The sequence below is a fragment of the Herpailurus yagouaroundi genome, unplaced genomic scaffold, assembly GCF_014898765.1.
Source record: "Herpailurus yagouaroundi ecotype Mexico unplaced genomic scaffold, PumYag 162, whole genome shotgun sequence".
NCBI lineage: Eukaryota > Metazoa > Chordata > Mammalia > Carnivora > Felidae > Herpailurus > Herpailurus yagouaroundi.
This window is the reverse complement of record NW_024412403.1, coordinates 68,370,325-68,385,143: the sequence shown is the minus strand read 5'-3', so window position 1 is coordinate 68,385,143 and position 14,819 is coordinate 68,370,325. Positions and strand designations below refer to the sequence as shown.

General features: G+C 40.9%; 2 protein-coding genes across 7 annotated transcripts in view; one reads left to right on the top strand and one right to left on the bottom strand.

Moving 5' to 3' along the window:
* CD86 (CD86 molecule) overlaps positions 1 to 7,438 on the bottom strand; it is an 86,332-nt gene extending 78,894 nt beyond the window's left edge. The window contains exon 1 of the mRNA XM_040484675.1: positions 7,371 to 7,438. The gene's annotated coding sequence lies outside the window, so the exon portion shown is untranslated. The remainder of the gene's footprint in view (positions 1 to 7,370) is intronic.
* ILDR1 (immunoglobulin like domain containing receptor 1) overlaps positions 1 to 14,819 on the top strand; it is a 41,525-nt gene that overhangs the window by 4,277 nt on the left and 22,429 nt on the right. For 4 of the 6 annotated variants that reach the window (XM_040484671.1, XM_040484670.1, XM_040484667.1 and 1 more), the window contains exon 1: positions 7,521 to 7,718. The exons of 1 other annotated variant lie outside the window; for it this stretch is intronic. In XM_040484671.1, coding sequence (XP_040340605.1) covers positions 7,664 to 7,718 — 55 coding nt within the window. In that variant the 5' untranslated portion in view covers positions 7,521 to 7,663. Of the gene's footprint in view, positions 1 to 7,520; positions 7,719 to 14,819 lie in introns of those variants that run through there. One more of the 6 variants, XM_040484666.1, reaches the window with a different exon arrangement.

The window sequence follows — 14,819 nt, the reverse complement described above, 5'->3', positions numbered from 1 at the left end:
TGTAAAAACCACTGATCTTGCCTAAGTCCGTTGTGTTAAAACAAAAAACTGAGGCCTAGAGAGACTGTTATTTGTTTAGAGTCAAACAGCTGCTTGGTGACGATGTCCTTAGCCTCACTCCCATGTGAAGGTACCATGAGTATGCTGTGCTGTCCTGGTGAAGAAACCTAACATCGGAAAAGTTACATACCTCAGGACCTTGGTCTTTGGAGTAGAAACTCTGTTATTCTGTCATTCAAGGTGGTGGCAAAGCAGAATTATCAAAGATAAACTGAGACAAGAAATGTGTTGGAAAGTGTTCTGTTTAGGGACTGCCCTGGGGAATGCCCTATTTGCTAACAAAGATGTGGGGCATTCTCTCATCCAGCTCACTCTTCAAGTAGCTTCTCAACTCTGGCTGTACATTAGAACCACCTGGGAACTTTTGAAAAAATACTGCTTCCTGGGTCTCCCCATAGACTAACTGAATCAGATTCTCTGGAGTGGGCTGGAAAGAACTGGGTATTCTGACCCCTATTGAGCTTCACTGAGATGTGTATGGACTGAGCTCATCATTTCAGAGAAGCTCTGAGTCTGAATAACAAATTGGGCCTTGACACAAGATGAAAAACACTAGAGAGAGAAAAAAATCCCTCTGTTGGTAGCAAAACTCCAGGCTGCCTACCTTTGCTTTGCTATGAGGACTTGGGCCTCTTCTCCAGCCTCAAGAATTGGACAAGCCCTCCCAATTGTCCTTAGATTTTCTCCTTACAATAAAATAGTCAGAAAACCAGATTCTTAGGCCTTCCATGAAAAGTGCAATTAAAGTACCTTGGTTCCATGCATGGCTTTGGCAGAACATGGAATCTACATCTCTGCTTAGAATGGGTAGAGCCCATTCTCTGAGGAAAGTCACCCTTAGAGATGCATTAGTTCTGTATTCCTCTGTCCAGCTAAAGAACCCTGATATATTCCTAATCTGGGTCATTCTCACTTTTGTAGAATGCCAGAGGTGGGAAGAACCAAAGAAGTTATCTTATCCAGTTTCCCATTTGATAGATAAAAACATTCTTGGCCAAAGTGACTTACCTAAAGTCACACTGGATGTCAGTGGAAATGTCATAGCCCAAACACACATAGTCTCATTCAGTGCTACTCTTTTTTGTCTTTAAAGCATTTTTAATTACAAAATAAGCCAAAGATACAGAAAAGCATATAAAATAATACAATCAGCACCATTTTTTTTAAATTTTTTTTTTTTCTTCAACGTTTTATTTATTTTTGGGACAGAGAGAGACAGAGCATGAACGGGGGAGGGTCAGAGAGAGAGGGAGACACAGAATCGGAAACAGGCTCCAGGCTCTGAGCCATCAGCCCAGAGCCCGACGCGGGGCTCGAACTCACGGACCGCGAGATCGCGACCTGGCTGAAGTCGGACGCTTAACCGACTGCGCCACCCAGGCGCCCCCAATCAGCACCATTTATACCACCTAAATGTAACTGATTTTACATTTTTAGCGTATTGGTTTCAGATATTAAAAAAAAAATTTTTAATGTTTATTTTTGTGAGAGAGAGAGAGAGAGAGAGAGAGCACGCACGTGAGGGAGAGAATGAACGGGGGGGAGGGGCAGAGAGAGAGGAGACACAGAATCAGAAGCAGGCTCCAGGCTCTGAGCTGTCAGTGCCAAGCCCCCCCGCCCCCCAAACAGGGCTCGAACTGACAACACAGGGCTCTAACTCACAAGCCGTGAGATCATGACCTGAGCCTGAGTTGGATGCTCAACCAACTGAGCCACCCAGGCAAAAATATATATATTTTTAAATAAAATGTTATAGATTCAGCTGACGTCCCTCCTAACCCATACCTCTCCTCCCTCCCTCTCAGGAGTAACAACCCTCCAAGATTGGTGAATCCTATTCCCTGGAATGTTTTTGTATTTTGTTCTACATGTATGTGAATCTTATATGTATTGTTTTTGTCTTAACATTTGACAAAATACTGTAAATAATATCTTGCAACTTCTTTATTCATATAACATTATGTTTTTAATATATCATCCATGGTATAGATTTAGTTAATTCATTTTAACAGTGTCATATTATCTCATTCCATTGATAAGCCCCATTTTATTTATTTACTCCTCTCTGTTGGGAAGTTGTTTCCAGGTTTTGCACAAACTGTTTTGCAGCCAACATCCATGTATCTGTGTGCACAAGAGTGAGAATTTTTATAGATTGGAAACCTAGAAAGGAAATCAAAAGGTGCAGGGATATATGTACCTTCAATTTCATGAGATTTTGTCAAATTGTTCTCCAAAGTAGTTGAACCAATTTAAACTTCTCACATCTTTACCAACACTTAGTTTGCTCAGACTTTTACATTTTAACCAATTTGTCACACATGAAATAGCTTTGTTTTAAATTTACAATTTCTGATTATTAGTCAGGTTGAGCATCTTTTAATATAATTAATAGTGAATCAGATTTCCTCTTACGTGAATTGGCTATTTGTCTCCCTTGCTATTGTGTTGTCCCCTACTTACTATTTAGGAATTGTTGTTGTTGTTGTTGTTGTTGTTGTTATTTTTTAAATATGCTGGTCATATTTTTTTGCCTTTTAAATGCACAGCAAACATTTTTCTCCAGTTTGTGCTTTGTTTTTTCATTTTGTATACATTGTCTTTGATTATAGAATTTTAAAATTTAACATAGTCTTCTGTATCAGTCTTCCTTAATGAATTATTCTTCTTGTTTTCTGTTTAAGAAATGATTCTTTTCTTCAAGGTCATATAGGCATTCTACCATATTTTCTCCTAAAAGCTTGAAATTTTTGCTTTTAATGTTTAGATTTCAATCAGTTTGGAATTTTGTATGTAGTATGAAGAAACAATATCTTAACTTTTAACATAACAAACACTAATTGTCCTAGCATCACTTATTGAATAGTTTATGGTTATCCCTATCCCCCCATTGAATTATAATGCAATCTCTGTAATATATCAAGTTCCCATCTATATGGGTATGTTTCCAGAATCTCTTTTGTCTTCGTTCCACTTGTCTGTTTGCTTATCTATGCCACTGCCACATGGTTTTAAGTGCTCTAGCTTTTTCATTTAAAGAGGCAAATTCCCCTCTTCCTTCTTATTTTTCTTCAAAATTATCTTAGCTATTTACCACTGTATTCCATTTGATTTTAAGAATATCTTAGGAAGTTCTGGGGAGATTTTTCAGGTTTTTGTTAGAAATATTTAGAATTAACTCAGAAAAAATACTGTCTTTAGTGATATTGTTTTTATCTATGAATATGGTACATCTTTGCATTTATTTACATCTTTGAAAAGTGTTTTTACTAACTTCTTACAATTTTCTCCATCAAGCTATTTCACATATATTGTTAGATATATTCCTACTTTATAGATTTACTGCTATTACAAATCTATACTTTATTTTTATTTTTTAAAGTTTATTTATTTATTTTGAAGCAGGGGGCGGGGAGGGACAGAGAGAGAGAGAGAGAGAGAGAGAGAGAGAGAGAGAGAGAGAATCCCAAGCAGGCTCCACACTGTTAATGGAGAGCCTTATGACACAGGGTTCAATCCCACAAACTGTGAGATCATGACCTGAGCCAAGATCAAGAGTTGGACACTTAACCAACTAAGCCAACCAGGTTCCCCACAAATGTATATTTTAAAGTTATATCTTCCAAATGGATGTTCCTGGTATATACAGATGCCAGTGACATTAACATATTGACCTTGTTTTCAGCAACTTCTTGTTAGCCCTTATGTATATAGATTCTCTTCAGTAGTCTATGTAATCAAAACACTGTGATAACAATATCTTTATTCATTTTCAGCCTTTTAGATTTTCTTATTATGCTAATTAGAAGATTCAGTATAATGTTGAATAGGAGTGGTAATAATGAATATATTTGTTCTGAAACTCCTTTCCCCAGATTTTTTCACCTCCTGCTTTTAGCCCTACTCCCAGATGAATTGTATCTTGGATTATATTCCACTGACCAAAAAGTAGGTCTCCCAGTCCCATCTGACCCAGACCTCTCTTATTAAGCATGTAGTTCCTACCAACCCCACTCAAACAACTGTACTTAATAAAGGTGTCGAACCATCCATGGGGGTTTCATTTGGATACTCCACTATTCTGTCAGGTGCAAATGTGTCTAAAATGATTCAAATTTTTTTCTGTATATCTGTGTAGAATGGCAACACCATCTACACAGACTTAATAATCAGAATATATATTCTCTCAATTCCCACATCTAATTTACCATCAGTCTTGTCAATTCTACATTCTAAATGTCTGCCAAAGTATTTTTTCTTCCCCATTCTCAACACCAATGACTGGGTTGAGCCTTCAGTATTTCCATCTTGACCACAGTAACAGTTTCCTAACTGATCTCCCTGCCTTTCATCTCAATCCTTGCTTACCATTCTTCTCATTGCTGACAAGTTTATCTTCCTAACACGCAAGTCTGATCATGTCTTGTCCAGCTTAAAACCCTTTGCTGCCTCCCTAATGTCTACTGTATAAAGTCTTAGTTCTCCAGCTGGTCATGCAAGGCCCTTTATTTACCCTGGCTCTCTAACAAATTTTCCTACCACTCCCCACCTTGCCCTGGCAAAACTGAAGTGCTTATAGTTCAACTATGCTGTTTCCTGGTGCTATGATTTTTGCACACAGTCTCTCTGCTTGGATTGCTCTGACAAAGTCTTGTTCATTTTCAAACCCAGCTTACATGTCACTTACTCCAGCAACTATAAAGAACTCAACTATATCTATTGAGTACTACCAATATGCCAGGTGCTATGCTCTTTGTATGCCAGACATACAAAATGAATGAGATATTTCCAAATGTTGCAGCATCAGTTAGCTACTTTCATTTCTTGCCTCCCTTTAGGTTTAACTGGAGCAGGATTTTTAATTACATATTTCTTTATTTTCTTTCTTCCATTCTTGATAAATACACACATGTACAAATATCAAACTATTCTCAAGCAGAGATGCATATGTATATATAGACACAGTATTCAGAAATATTTATGGACAGTTTTAACTAGAAAGTATGATTATAAATGATGAAATCATAAGCTCGGTACTTTGTGGTTAGACCCTAGACGAGTGAACACAAAGAAACACAATATGGCTAGGGTAATAATTAAGGGTGTGTTCTCCAAAGGCAGATTGCCTGAGTTTACCTCTCAGCTTTTCTGCTTACAAGCTGTGTGACCCCGGGTAAGTAACTGAATCTTTGTGCCTCAAGTTCCTTAGCTGTAAAATGGGGACAATAATAATAATACCTGCTTCAGAATGTTGTTGAGAGAATTATTGAAGTGCTGAGAATAGTGCCCAGCACAATATAAGCATTTAATAAATACTACCTATTGTTACTTTGTATATGAGGACACTTTTGTCTCCATCACTATCAGCAGGTCAAGTGATTTTTACTTCTATATTTAGCAATGAAAGAACTGTTTGTTGTTCTGAGCCAAATGTATATTCTTATCAAATCTTTATTGAACCAATGGTACATGTTGGCAGAATAACTGGTCCAGGAGAGCTCACGGTAGTGGAATGGAGTTTTACTGTCTGTAGAGCTAAATGATATATGTGGAAACAAACTGCCTTAGCTGATAACGTAACTGTAAACACAGATTGAGACATAGCTAGGTGAGAGTGTATGGTGTAATAGCTAACAGCAGAAGGTCTGGAATCAGACTGCCTCATTTAGATTCATAACTCCACCACTTACTAGCTTTGTTACCTTGGTCAAGTTACTTCTTTGTACCTCAGCCTCTACATCTGTAAAATGGGATTGATAATAACAGAATAACAGTCCCTATTTTATATATTTATTGTAGAAATGTAATGAGATAATGCACAGAAGGCTCTTAGATCATTGCTTCATACAGGTGGAATACTACCTTTACAGGTGGTAAAGAAATAAGATGCATGTAGTATTAAACTGACCTTTATATCAAAACAAGGACTGAAGGGCATAGGAGGTAGGTTTGGGAAAGTGAGGGCTCATACTTTTTTAGACTGGGATTGAACATTTGCCTAGAGCAATTTACAAATCCAGGAGCCACACAAATCCCTCAGGGTCACAAACACTCAGATACATACAATGTTCCTGACAGCATGTGCACAGTCTCTGGAGGGGGTAGGGGGAGCATCCCTCACATTATATCCTGCTTCTGCTGCTGTGCTAAGATCCCACTGTGGAAGGTCTAAAGGCCCCTGAACATTCTGTACCATCTGCCTTTGGCCATGTACTTACTGCCTGAATTTACTTCCTACTTTCTTGAAGAGAAGTGGCTACAGGAAAAAACATTTAAAGGGGAGAGGCCAATTGGGGAACTAGAGGGCAGACTAAAGGGGAAGGAGGGGAAATTGGGAGAAGGGACTGGGTTGACCGCCAATTAGTCTCAGGACAAGGATGTTCCTCTGGGCGGAAGTGAGATGAGGGACACGAGTAGCTCTAGTGAAGAGAACCCTTCACAGCAGAGGACGAGATAATCTTAAGAGAAATAATATTGACTTCTAAGGTCACTGATGAGAATGGGAGCTTCCTGAGGGGCAGAAACCATGTTTAATGCACCTTTATAATTCTTTTCTTGAGGAAAAAGATGGTGGCTAGGAGGGAGAGCACAATGAACAATCCCTAATAAGGGAGAGGTGTATAAAATAGCTTGTTGTTTCTATTGACCAGTGTATAGGTGACTTTCCAGGTTAATGTCGTTGGTTGGTTCCCGAAGGCAAGTGTGTCTTCTTCCTGTGTTTTATGGTTCCCTAGTGGGTTCCTGCCAAGGAAGGAAGGACTGGATTATATCTTAGTTGGCCTGGTGCAAAGTGACCCAGAATCTTTGACTTTGGGGGGGCTGAGTCAGTGAGGGGCTGTGGAGCTGCACTTCATGAAGGATGGAAACTAATAAAAAGGAATACACCAACATTAACAATGCCTAACTATGGGTGGTGGGAGCAGGATTTTTTTCTTATTTCTAATAATTTATATTTTTCTAACTTTTCTGTAATAAGCATCTATGAGTTTTATATTTGTGGAAAATTAGACCTATTTGTCTAGTTTATACCATACACTTTAGTTTCTAGAAAACCTGAGCAAACATTATGTGCAAACGTCATATTAGTGTGTTTTCAGTGGGGAGAAAAAGTTTTCCAAACACGCATGAGGGAATGGAAATATAACGCAGGAAATGCACCTAGACAGTTATGTCTACATAAATTCTCCAAAGAGGGGTAAGAAAGTTGCTAGGGGTGAGATTTCCCAAGAACTTCTGGGGGGTAAAATGGTAACGTTCTTTATAAGCGGGAAAGGTGTGGCAAGAGATGGGGTTCCAGGGAGGAGAACTACCTGGAGTCTTGCGGTGGAAGAGGCGAGGCGGTGGCAGGTAGGAGAGAGAGGTGGCCGCGGTCCTCCGGGACCGGGGGCGGAGCAGGAAAGGGCGGTGCGCCGGAAGGGAGGCGGGGCTGAGGGGCGCGCCCCAGGTGGGGATGAGCCGGACCTCACCTGCTCGGGGACGCGCCGAGCGAGGGGAAGGCGGAGGGATTCCTTGGAGAAGTGGTGCGTCCTGGGGTGAAAACTGTGGAAGAGAGCTGACGTGCCCCCGGAGCCCCTGAGCAGAAAGGGGCCAGGGAGCGGCTGGCATGGGCCCCGAGCTGCCTGCACCTTGGCTGCTCCTCTTCACCTGGCTCCCAGCAGGTGAGCCTTGGGAAAGTGGGTCTCACCCTGGGCGCAGAGAGACAGGAAGCCATTGTTGCCTGGCCTTGCAGAACTGGCCTCGGGCAGGACAGGGCAGGGTAGTGGAGGCCTGGGCAGCGCTCTGGTAGCTCTTGGCACAGGCACCAGGCGGTGCGGGGACTAGCTCGAGTTTCTGCCTGTGGGAACCTGTTGTTTTCCTCATTTATTGGCCTAGGTCCTTCTGAAACAGGTGCAACTAAGAAAGAAACCCAGAGCCCCTGGGCTTCCCTCCAGCAGTCTTTAGGTACTTCTTAGTCTTTAAAACTGAATCGATAAAGGTGGAAGCACCACTCTTTTGATGCCTAATTACTTTGCTTATTTTATAGGACTAAGCCATGTGGCTGTCTGCTAACCATGGTCAGTGTCACTATTCTACTTTCTTTGTATCCGCTCACTTTCCTAACTCTTCCCCCTTGCTCAGTATCTCCCTACCAGGCGTCCAACCACCCACCCTTTCCTCCCTTCTCTTAACTTTCCTACCCTGTCTGCTTTGGAAAGCATGGTTTTTGTGTCTCAGTGTATCTCTTGGAAATATGTCAGGAGTGTCTATCTGCATGAGTAAAATCAGGTGAAAGGATAGCTGAATGACTGTGCAGGACTTTCAACCCTTTTCAAGTAGGATGTAGGTGTGACCTTGCAAACAAGAATGTATGAATGCCCTTGGAAATTCTTCCCCGTTTCATTTCATTTTACCATCCCTTGTCCCCTTTTTAGGAATAACTGCCCTCTTATCTCAGTGGGAAGTCAGCTCAGTTTGCTCACAGACCAATTTGAGTCTTGTATTTTTCTGAAGGAGATGTAATTTGAAGTTATGGGCAGAGTTTCATTTTTACCAGCTTGATAGGACATGAAAATCACTTGGATGTAACTAAATCTCATTCAGACAAGATTCTACAATAGCTTAAGCTTAATGCTGAGAATAAAAAGGAGGGAGAATTGCAAAAGGGTGAGAAAACTGGAAAATCCGTATCCCTAAGACCCTTTGGCTCACACCGTTTTCTGCAGGATCTATGTTCTATCAGTTGTCTGAAGCTAAGAAGGCTAGGTGTCCGACACATGATACACAAGGAAATGGACTAAACCTCACCTAAATTGAAGTGCCCCAGATTCCACCAGAGTAGTTACCAGCTGGGACTGTGACAGCAAAATCATAAAAATCCCAGCTTCTCACAGTCGTCTATCCTGTGCGTTATGTGTTCAGCTCACGTTCCATGGCAGCTAGGGATTCCTGAAGCTGCTAGAGCTGCCTTTTCAAGAAAATAGAGGTCTACTCCCATCTCCCCCCTTTAGCACCCTATCCCCAGATTAGGACTTTGTAGCCAGCAGTCATCCAGGTCAATAGAATAAGAAAAGAAGCCTTACAGACAACAATTTTATTAGGGTATAAACCCCAATCCTTAAATCATCAGCATAATGTTCTAAAATTTCTATTTTTATGAAGAATATTGAACACTGAAAAATTTTCAAATACAGCGATTATAACCAAAGGGTATATTCTTTATAGTAAGCAGATTGCTAAATGGACAGGGGCTTTAGAAAGTGGAGCTTCAAGTGTTCAGGAACCAGCCATGCAGTGTTAGTAGCCAGGATGCCGAGGTGGTAAAATTATACAGACTGCTGTGTTTGCCTGGCATTCTTTATTTTTTTTATTTAAAAAATTTTTTTTTTTTTTGTTAACATTTATTTACTTTTGAGACTGAGAGAGACAGAGCATGAACGGGGGAGGGTCAGAGAGAGAGACACAGAATCTGAAACAGGCTCCAGGCTCTGAGCTGTCAGCACAGAGCCTGATGCGGGGCTCAAACTCACGAACCATGAGATCATGACCTGAGCCGAAGTCAGACACTTAACTGACTGAGCCACCCAGGTGCCCCTGCCTGGCATTCTTTAAATGGAAGCCTACCTGCATGACCCATTTTAGAACTAGAGAAAGCTGAATTCACAAAAAGTCCTAAGTAACATCTAATCTCACTTTTCTTTTTTTTTTCCTTTTTATTTTAGAGAGACAGAGAGAATGCAAGGGGGGGGTGGGGAGAGGGGCAGGGGGAGAGAGAGAGAGAGTGAGAGAGAGAGAGAGAGAGAGACAGACAGACAGACAGACAGACAGACAATCTTAACCAGGCTCCATGCTCAGTGCAGAGCCTGATGCAGGGCTTGATCTCATGAACCGTGAGATCATGACCTGAGCCAAAATCAAGAGTCAGACACTCAACTGACTGAGACACCCAGGCGCCCCAAATCTCAACTTTATTTCATAGGTGAGAAATTGAGATTTCAACTCTTCAGACTCCAACAGTTTGAGGGGAAATAGCTATTTTAGCAGATATTTTCCCCGAATATGTGTAGAAGGTATATATAAAAGAAAAAGCTTCATCCAACTATTTAATGTGCATTTGGATTTTGCATCCACAATGTTTGTGTGACTCTGGTCAAGTTACTGAAAGCCTGCAGTAAACAGGGATGATTATAGTACATATCTCATAAGGTTTTTGTGAGGATTAAGTGAAATGAAGATTTTAAGGCACTTAATATAGTGGCTGAAACAAAGTGAGGGTTTAATGAATGTTAGCCACGGTGGTGAGGTGATGATACTCATGATTTAGATCCAAGTAGGATATTTTAGAACTAACTTGAATGAAGCAATTTAAGTTTCCCCTCCTCCTCCTTCCCCTATAGCTAAGAAACTGCAGTTAATAGTCAGTGGACTATCAGGTTGGAATTCAGAATCTGCCTCTTACTAGCTGTGACTTTGGAGGAATTCAATTCCCTTCATCCAGAAAACAGGTGAAATTCCTGATAAGCCCCTCACAACCCCCACCCTCCAGTCCCCATAAGGCCAGCTCTTGTTGGATGGCTTAACATCAAGCACAGGGTCTACAAAATGGTCATCACTCAGGAAATACTGCCCCGCCTCTTCATTTTTACACGAAACTTCCTAAAATTCCCTAAGATCAAACAGAAATCAAACTACTTTTCTCAGTTCCGGTATCTACCAAAGAAGTGCTTTTCAAACTTTTTTTACAGCTCTCAGTAAGAAATACAGTTTATGTTGTGACATGGACACACACAAACCCATTACTATGTTGGGTAAAAGAATAACAGATTACTATCACATATTATTTTAATAACATTTAAATAAGTAGAAAATAGTCTCCAAATTAACACTAAATAGAAAAATCCAGTAAGTTGATTTTCTCAAGGTCTGCTGCAGATTGCAATATGAGCTTTGGAAAATCCTAGAGTATGTTCATTTTGATCCAGCACACTGTTCTCTTCTGTTTCTAAAGAAGAGTTAACCCAAGCTTCTAGTTAGCATCCAGGTTTCTGCAGTTGTTAAGTGTGAGCCATTAGTGAAATCATGTCAGATTTGGGTACTGGCAAGTCTAGTCAGTGTGGCCTGGGGCCCTGATGGAGCCTCTCAGGTCCCGGAGTCCTGGGAAGTTAACCCCAGTCCCTGTGCTCTGAGCTGTGGAGAGATCAGTTGTCATTGTTTATGTTTGTTTTTGTACTTTTTCAAAGTTTTTTTTCTTTAAAAAGAAATGTTTAGCACACAAGTGATACTTGCCCCTTAAAACAAAACATTAAGATAATCTAAGGTAGGTTCTGCAGCCTTTTGCATTATTGGCTGATAGTTCTGGTTACCTCCATTGAGCCTCAAAGTTTATGCCTGGAATGAAAGTTTAGTTTTCCACCCAAATTCTAAAAGAGTGTGTCTCATTTGGGCTTTTGTGAGTTTTTTAAAGATTATAGAGTGGTGTTAACTTACAGATTCACACAACTATCAACTTGTATTATCGTTCTTTGGGAAATGAGCCGGCTGATTCTAAGACACAAGATTCTTGGCATATAGACCAGCAATTTTCCCTTGGTGATGGGGGTAAAGTGTGGGATCACACTGAAGACTGAATGACATCTCGATTCACAATGTAGTGGATAGAAAAGCGGAGTTTCTCAGGCTGAGGAGGGTGTGGGTGGTGGTTGGGAGCTGTCCACTTGGCTCCTTCCTTACCTCCATGGGATCCCTGACGTACCTCCCCAGAATCCCAGGACTCTGCCAAACTCAAGTAGAACTCACTCCCAGTCTCCTGTCTGTCTTCCTCTCTGGACCAGTTTTGCAGGTAAGGAAATCTGTGTTCAGGAAAGTCACAAGTGCCAGGTTGACATAGTAGACTTAGGACCAGAACCCTGGCATCCTCATTTTTAGTACATTGCTCTTTCCCCTGTTTCATACCATGTAGTAAATTCGTTTTGTCTAATTGAATCCTAGTATGCAGAAGTAGAAATAGATTGTCTAACTAAATGCTACTTATTAAACATGTTGCCCCAACAACAATGCAATGGAATGAGATGCTGATAATTAATGTATCATCTGCCTGGGTTTCTTTCAGCCCAGTAGTGTGTTTCATTTTGTCCTTGGGGGAGAATTAAATTTGTGTTTAAAGAATTGGGAAGATTCAGGTCGTGTCTCATATTTCCCTCATCTTTATTTCTGTATCTTTCAATCTGTGAATCTTAGGGTAAGGTGCGGTCAGAAGAAAGCAGTTTTGACACTTTCTTCATTTCCCAAACCTTGTTCTATTTCTTAATCCCAGGCTTTACCCCTTCTTTTCTATTCCAGGTGATAAACCTCACGCTAGCCTATTTTAAGCACCTTAACCATCTTGCCTCTTTTCTGTCTAGTTCCAACCAGCCTCTACTCAGATGATAGGTTAACCTACCTGGGTTCATCTTTCTCACCTTCATTTTATTCCTCCAAGAACCTCTATTAGGTCCCCATAGCTTATAGAGTGGGTTAAAGCTCTTTGTTTGGATTTCAGGGCTCACTCATTCTTGGCCTCACTCACTACTTTGGGCAGCCTTCTCCCGCTGATATGGCAATACCCCCTCTCCCAGCAATACACACCCTTCTTTGTTTTTTTGTCTGCCACCCTACAAATGGTTAACTTTATTTGTTTTCTATACTTTTAGAGCACTTAAAATTTGTTCCAAGCAGTTTAGCCTGTCTTGTATGAATTTGTTTTTAGTCAGCAAATGTTTAATGCATACCATGTATAAGGCACGCATTAATGTATAAGGCCAGCCATGTATAAGGCTGGCAAACACTAGCTGTGTGATCCTGAACCAGTTACTTCATCTCCCTGAGGATTTTTCTCATTTATGAAATTGAGATAAAATAAGGCTTATCTCATGGGTGTTTTTACAAAGGTTAAATGAGATACTATATAATAAAGCACCCAAGACCATGGCTAACAACATAGCAAGTGCTCAGTATATGTTTCCTCCCCAGTGTAGCCACATGCTTAGCACCACCCTGAGCCTCACACTGTTGAGTAGCAGATACCAGACCTTTGTTAAACATGTAATACATAGACCTAATTCCTACCCCCACCCCCACCCCAGCCCCCTTCTCTTTGTCCTCTTTTCTCCTCTCCTAATTCTCTCAACCCCTTTTTGTTCACACTCATGGCCACTCCCTCTTCCCCTTGATTCCTTTTATATTTGCACTGTTATCTAAGGAAATGTAACAGGTACTGACGGCAAATATACTTGGGGAGATAGCTTGCTCAGACATAAACTCTGATAGGATTAAACCTGTGTACTTTTTGTTAACCTGCTTAGTGGATCATAGGTGCCTGGGTGCCTAAAAATCACTCAAGAATCAAGACCTTCCATCAAGTGTTAGCACTAGGTCAAGCCCCTTGCCTGGAAAGACCCTGCTCCCCTGCTGCCTGCCACACCCCTCCAGGCAGGGCCCTTCATGTGTAAAGGAGAGGAAATGCCATTCAATCCCCTGAATACCTCTGTCCCTATGCTGTATGGATAATATGTTCTAGACACTGTAAAACATCTTGCCCAATCTGATATTACACAGGGAAGACATTATTGAATAAAGTAATGTACAGAGATATGCATATGTTTGGAACACACATCATTTAGCTGTAAAGATAATTTTCTTTCATTGGTTTTCCTTTGACTTTAATATAGGATGTAGTCCCCACTGGCACCTGAGCGTAGTCTTAAAAAGTACTTCATGGTAGGAAACAGAATCCTCTACCACTTCCCTCCTTCCCACAAACTCCAATATCTCATCTGAAGTTACCTTTCAATCCTTAGATGACAGGTTTCTCTCCCTTTTTCCCAGAGGAGATGAACTGAATGGGTTTGCCAGGGGACAAAGTGATGCAGCTTTAAGAGCTTTTAATGCCAGTTTACATTTGTATCATTTTAATGCTTTCAAAATGCTTTTACATGCTGTTGTCAGTTGACTTCAATCTCCAAAGTAGGCAAGATAAGTACAAATGAGACAAGTAACAGCTAATGTTTCTTCAGTGCCTGTTATGTCCCACCCTCTTTGCTAAATGCTGGACATTTATTATCTCATTTAATCCCCACTACAACATTATCAAGGAAGTATTATTATAATTCCACATAAAGAGGCAATTGTAGTTTGGAAATAATTTGTTAGGTCTTTTAGCTGGTGGGAGAGTGGAGACAAAATCTGAACTCAGGAAGTCACTCTCCAGAATTAAAGTTTCAAAAGAAAATGATAGAGATATTTAGGAAATGAAGGGGATACCACAGGATGAAGGAAATTTAAAAATAGAAAAAAATATATAAGAATTTGAGGGGCCCCTGGGTGGCTCAGTCAGTTGAGCGTCTGCCTTTAGCTCAGGTCACGATCTCACGGTTTGTGGGTTCGAGCCCTGTGTCAGGCTCTGTGCTGATAGCTCAGAGCCTGGAGCCTGCTTCAGGTTCTGTGTCTCCCTCTCTGTGCCCCTTTTCTGCTCACCTTCTGTTTCTTTCTGTCTTTCAAAAATTAATAAAAATTAAAAATTAAAAAAAAAAAAAGAAAAGAAATATAAGAATTTGAAAACAATTTAAAGAGCAAAGATCCGGAGCGCCTAGGTGGCTCTTGATTTCGGCTCAGGTCATGATCTCAGGATAGTGAGATTGAGCCCTGCCTTGGGCTCTGTGTTGGGCATGAAGCTGCTTAAGATTCTCTCTCTCTCTCTCTCTCTCTCTCTCTCTCTCTCTCTCTCTCCCCCTCTTTCTCTCTCTCTC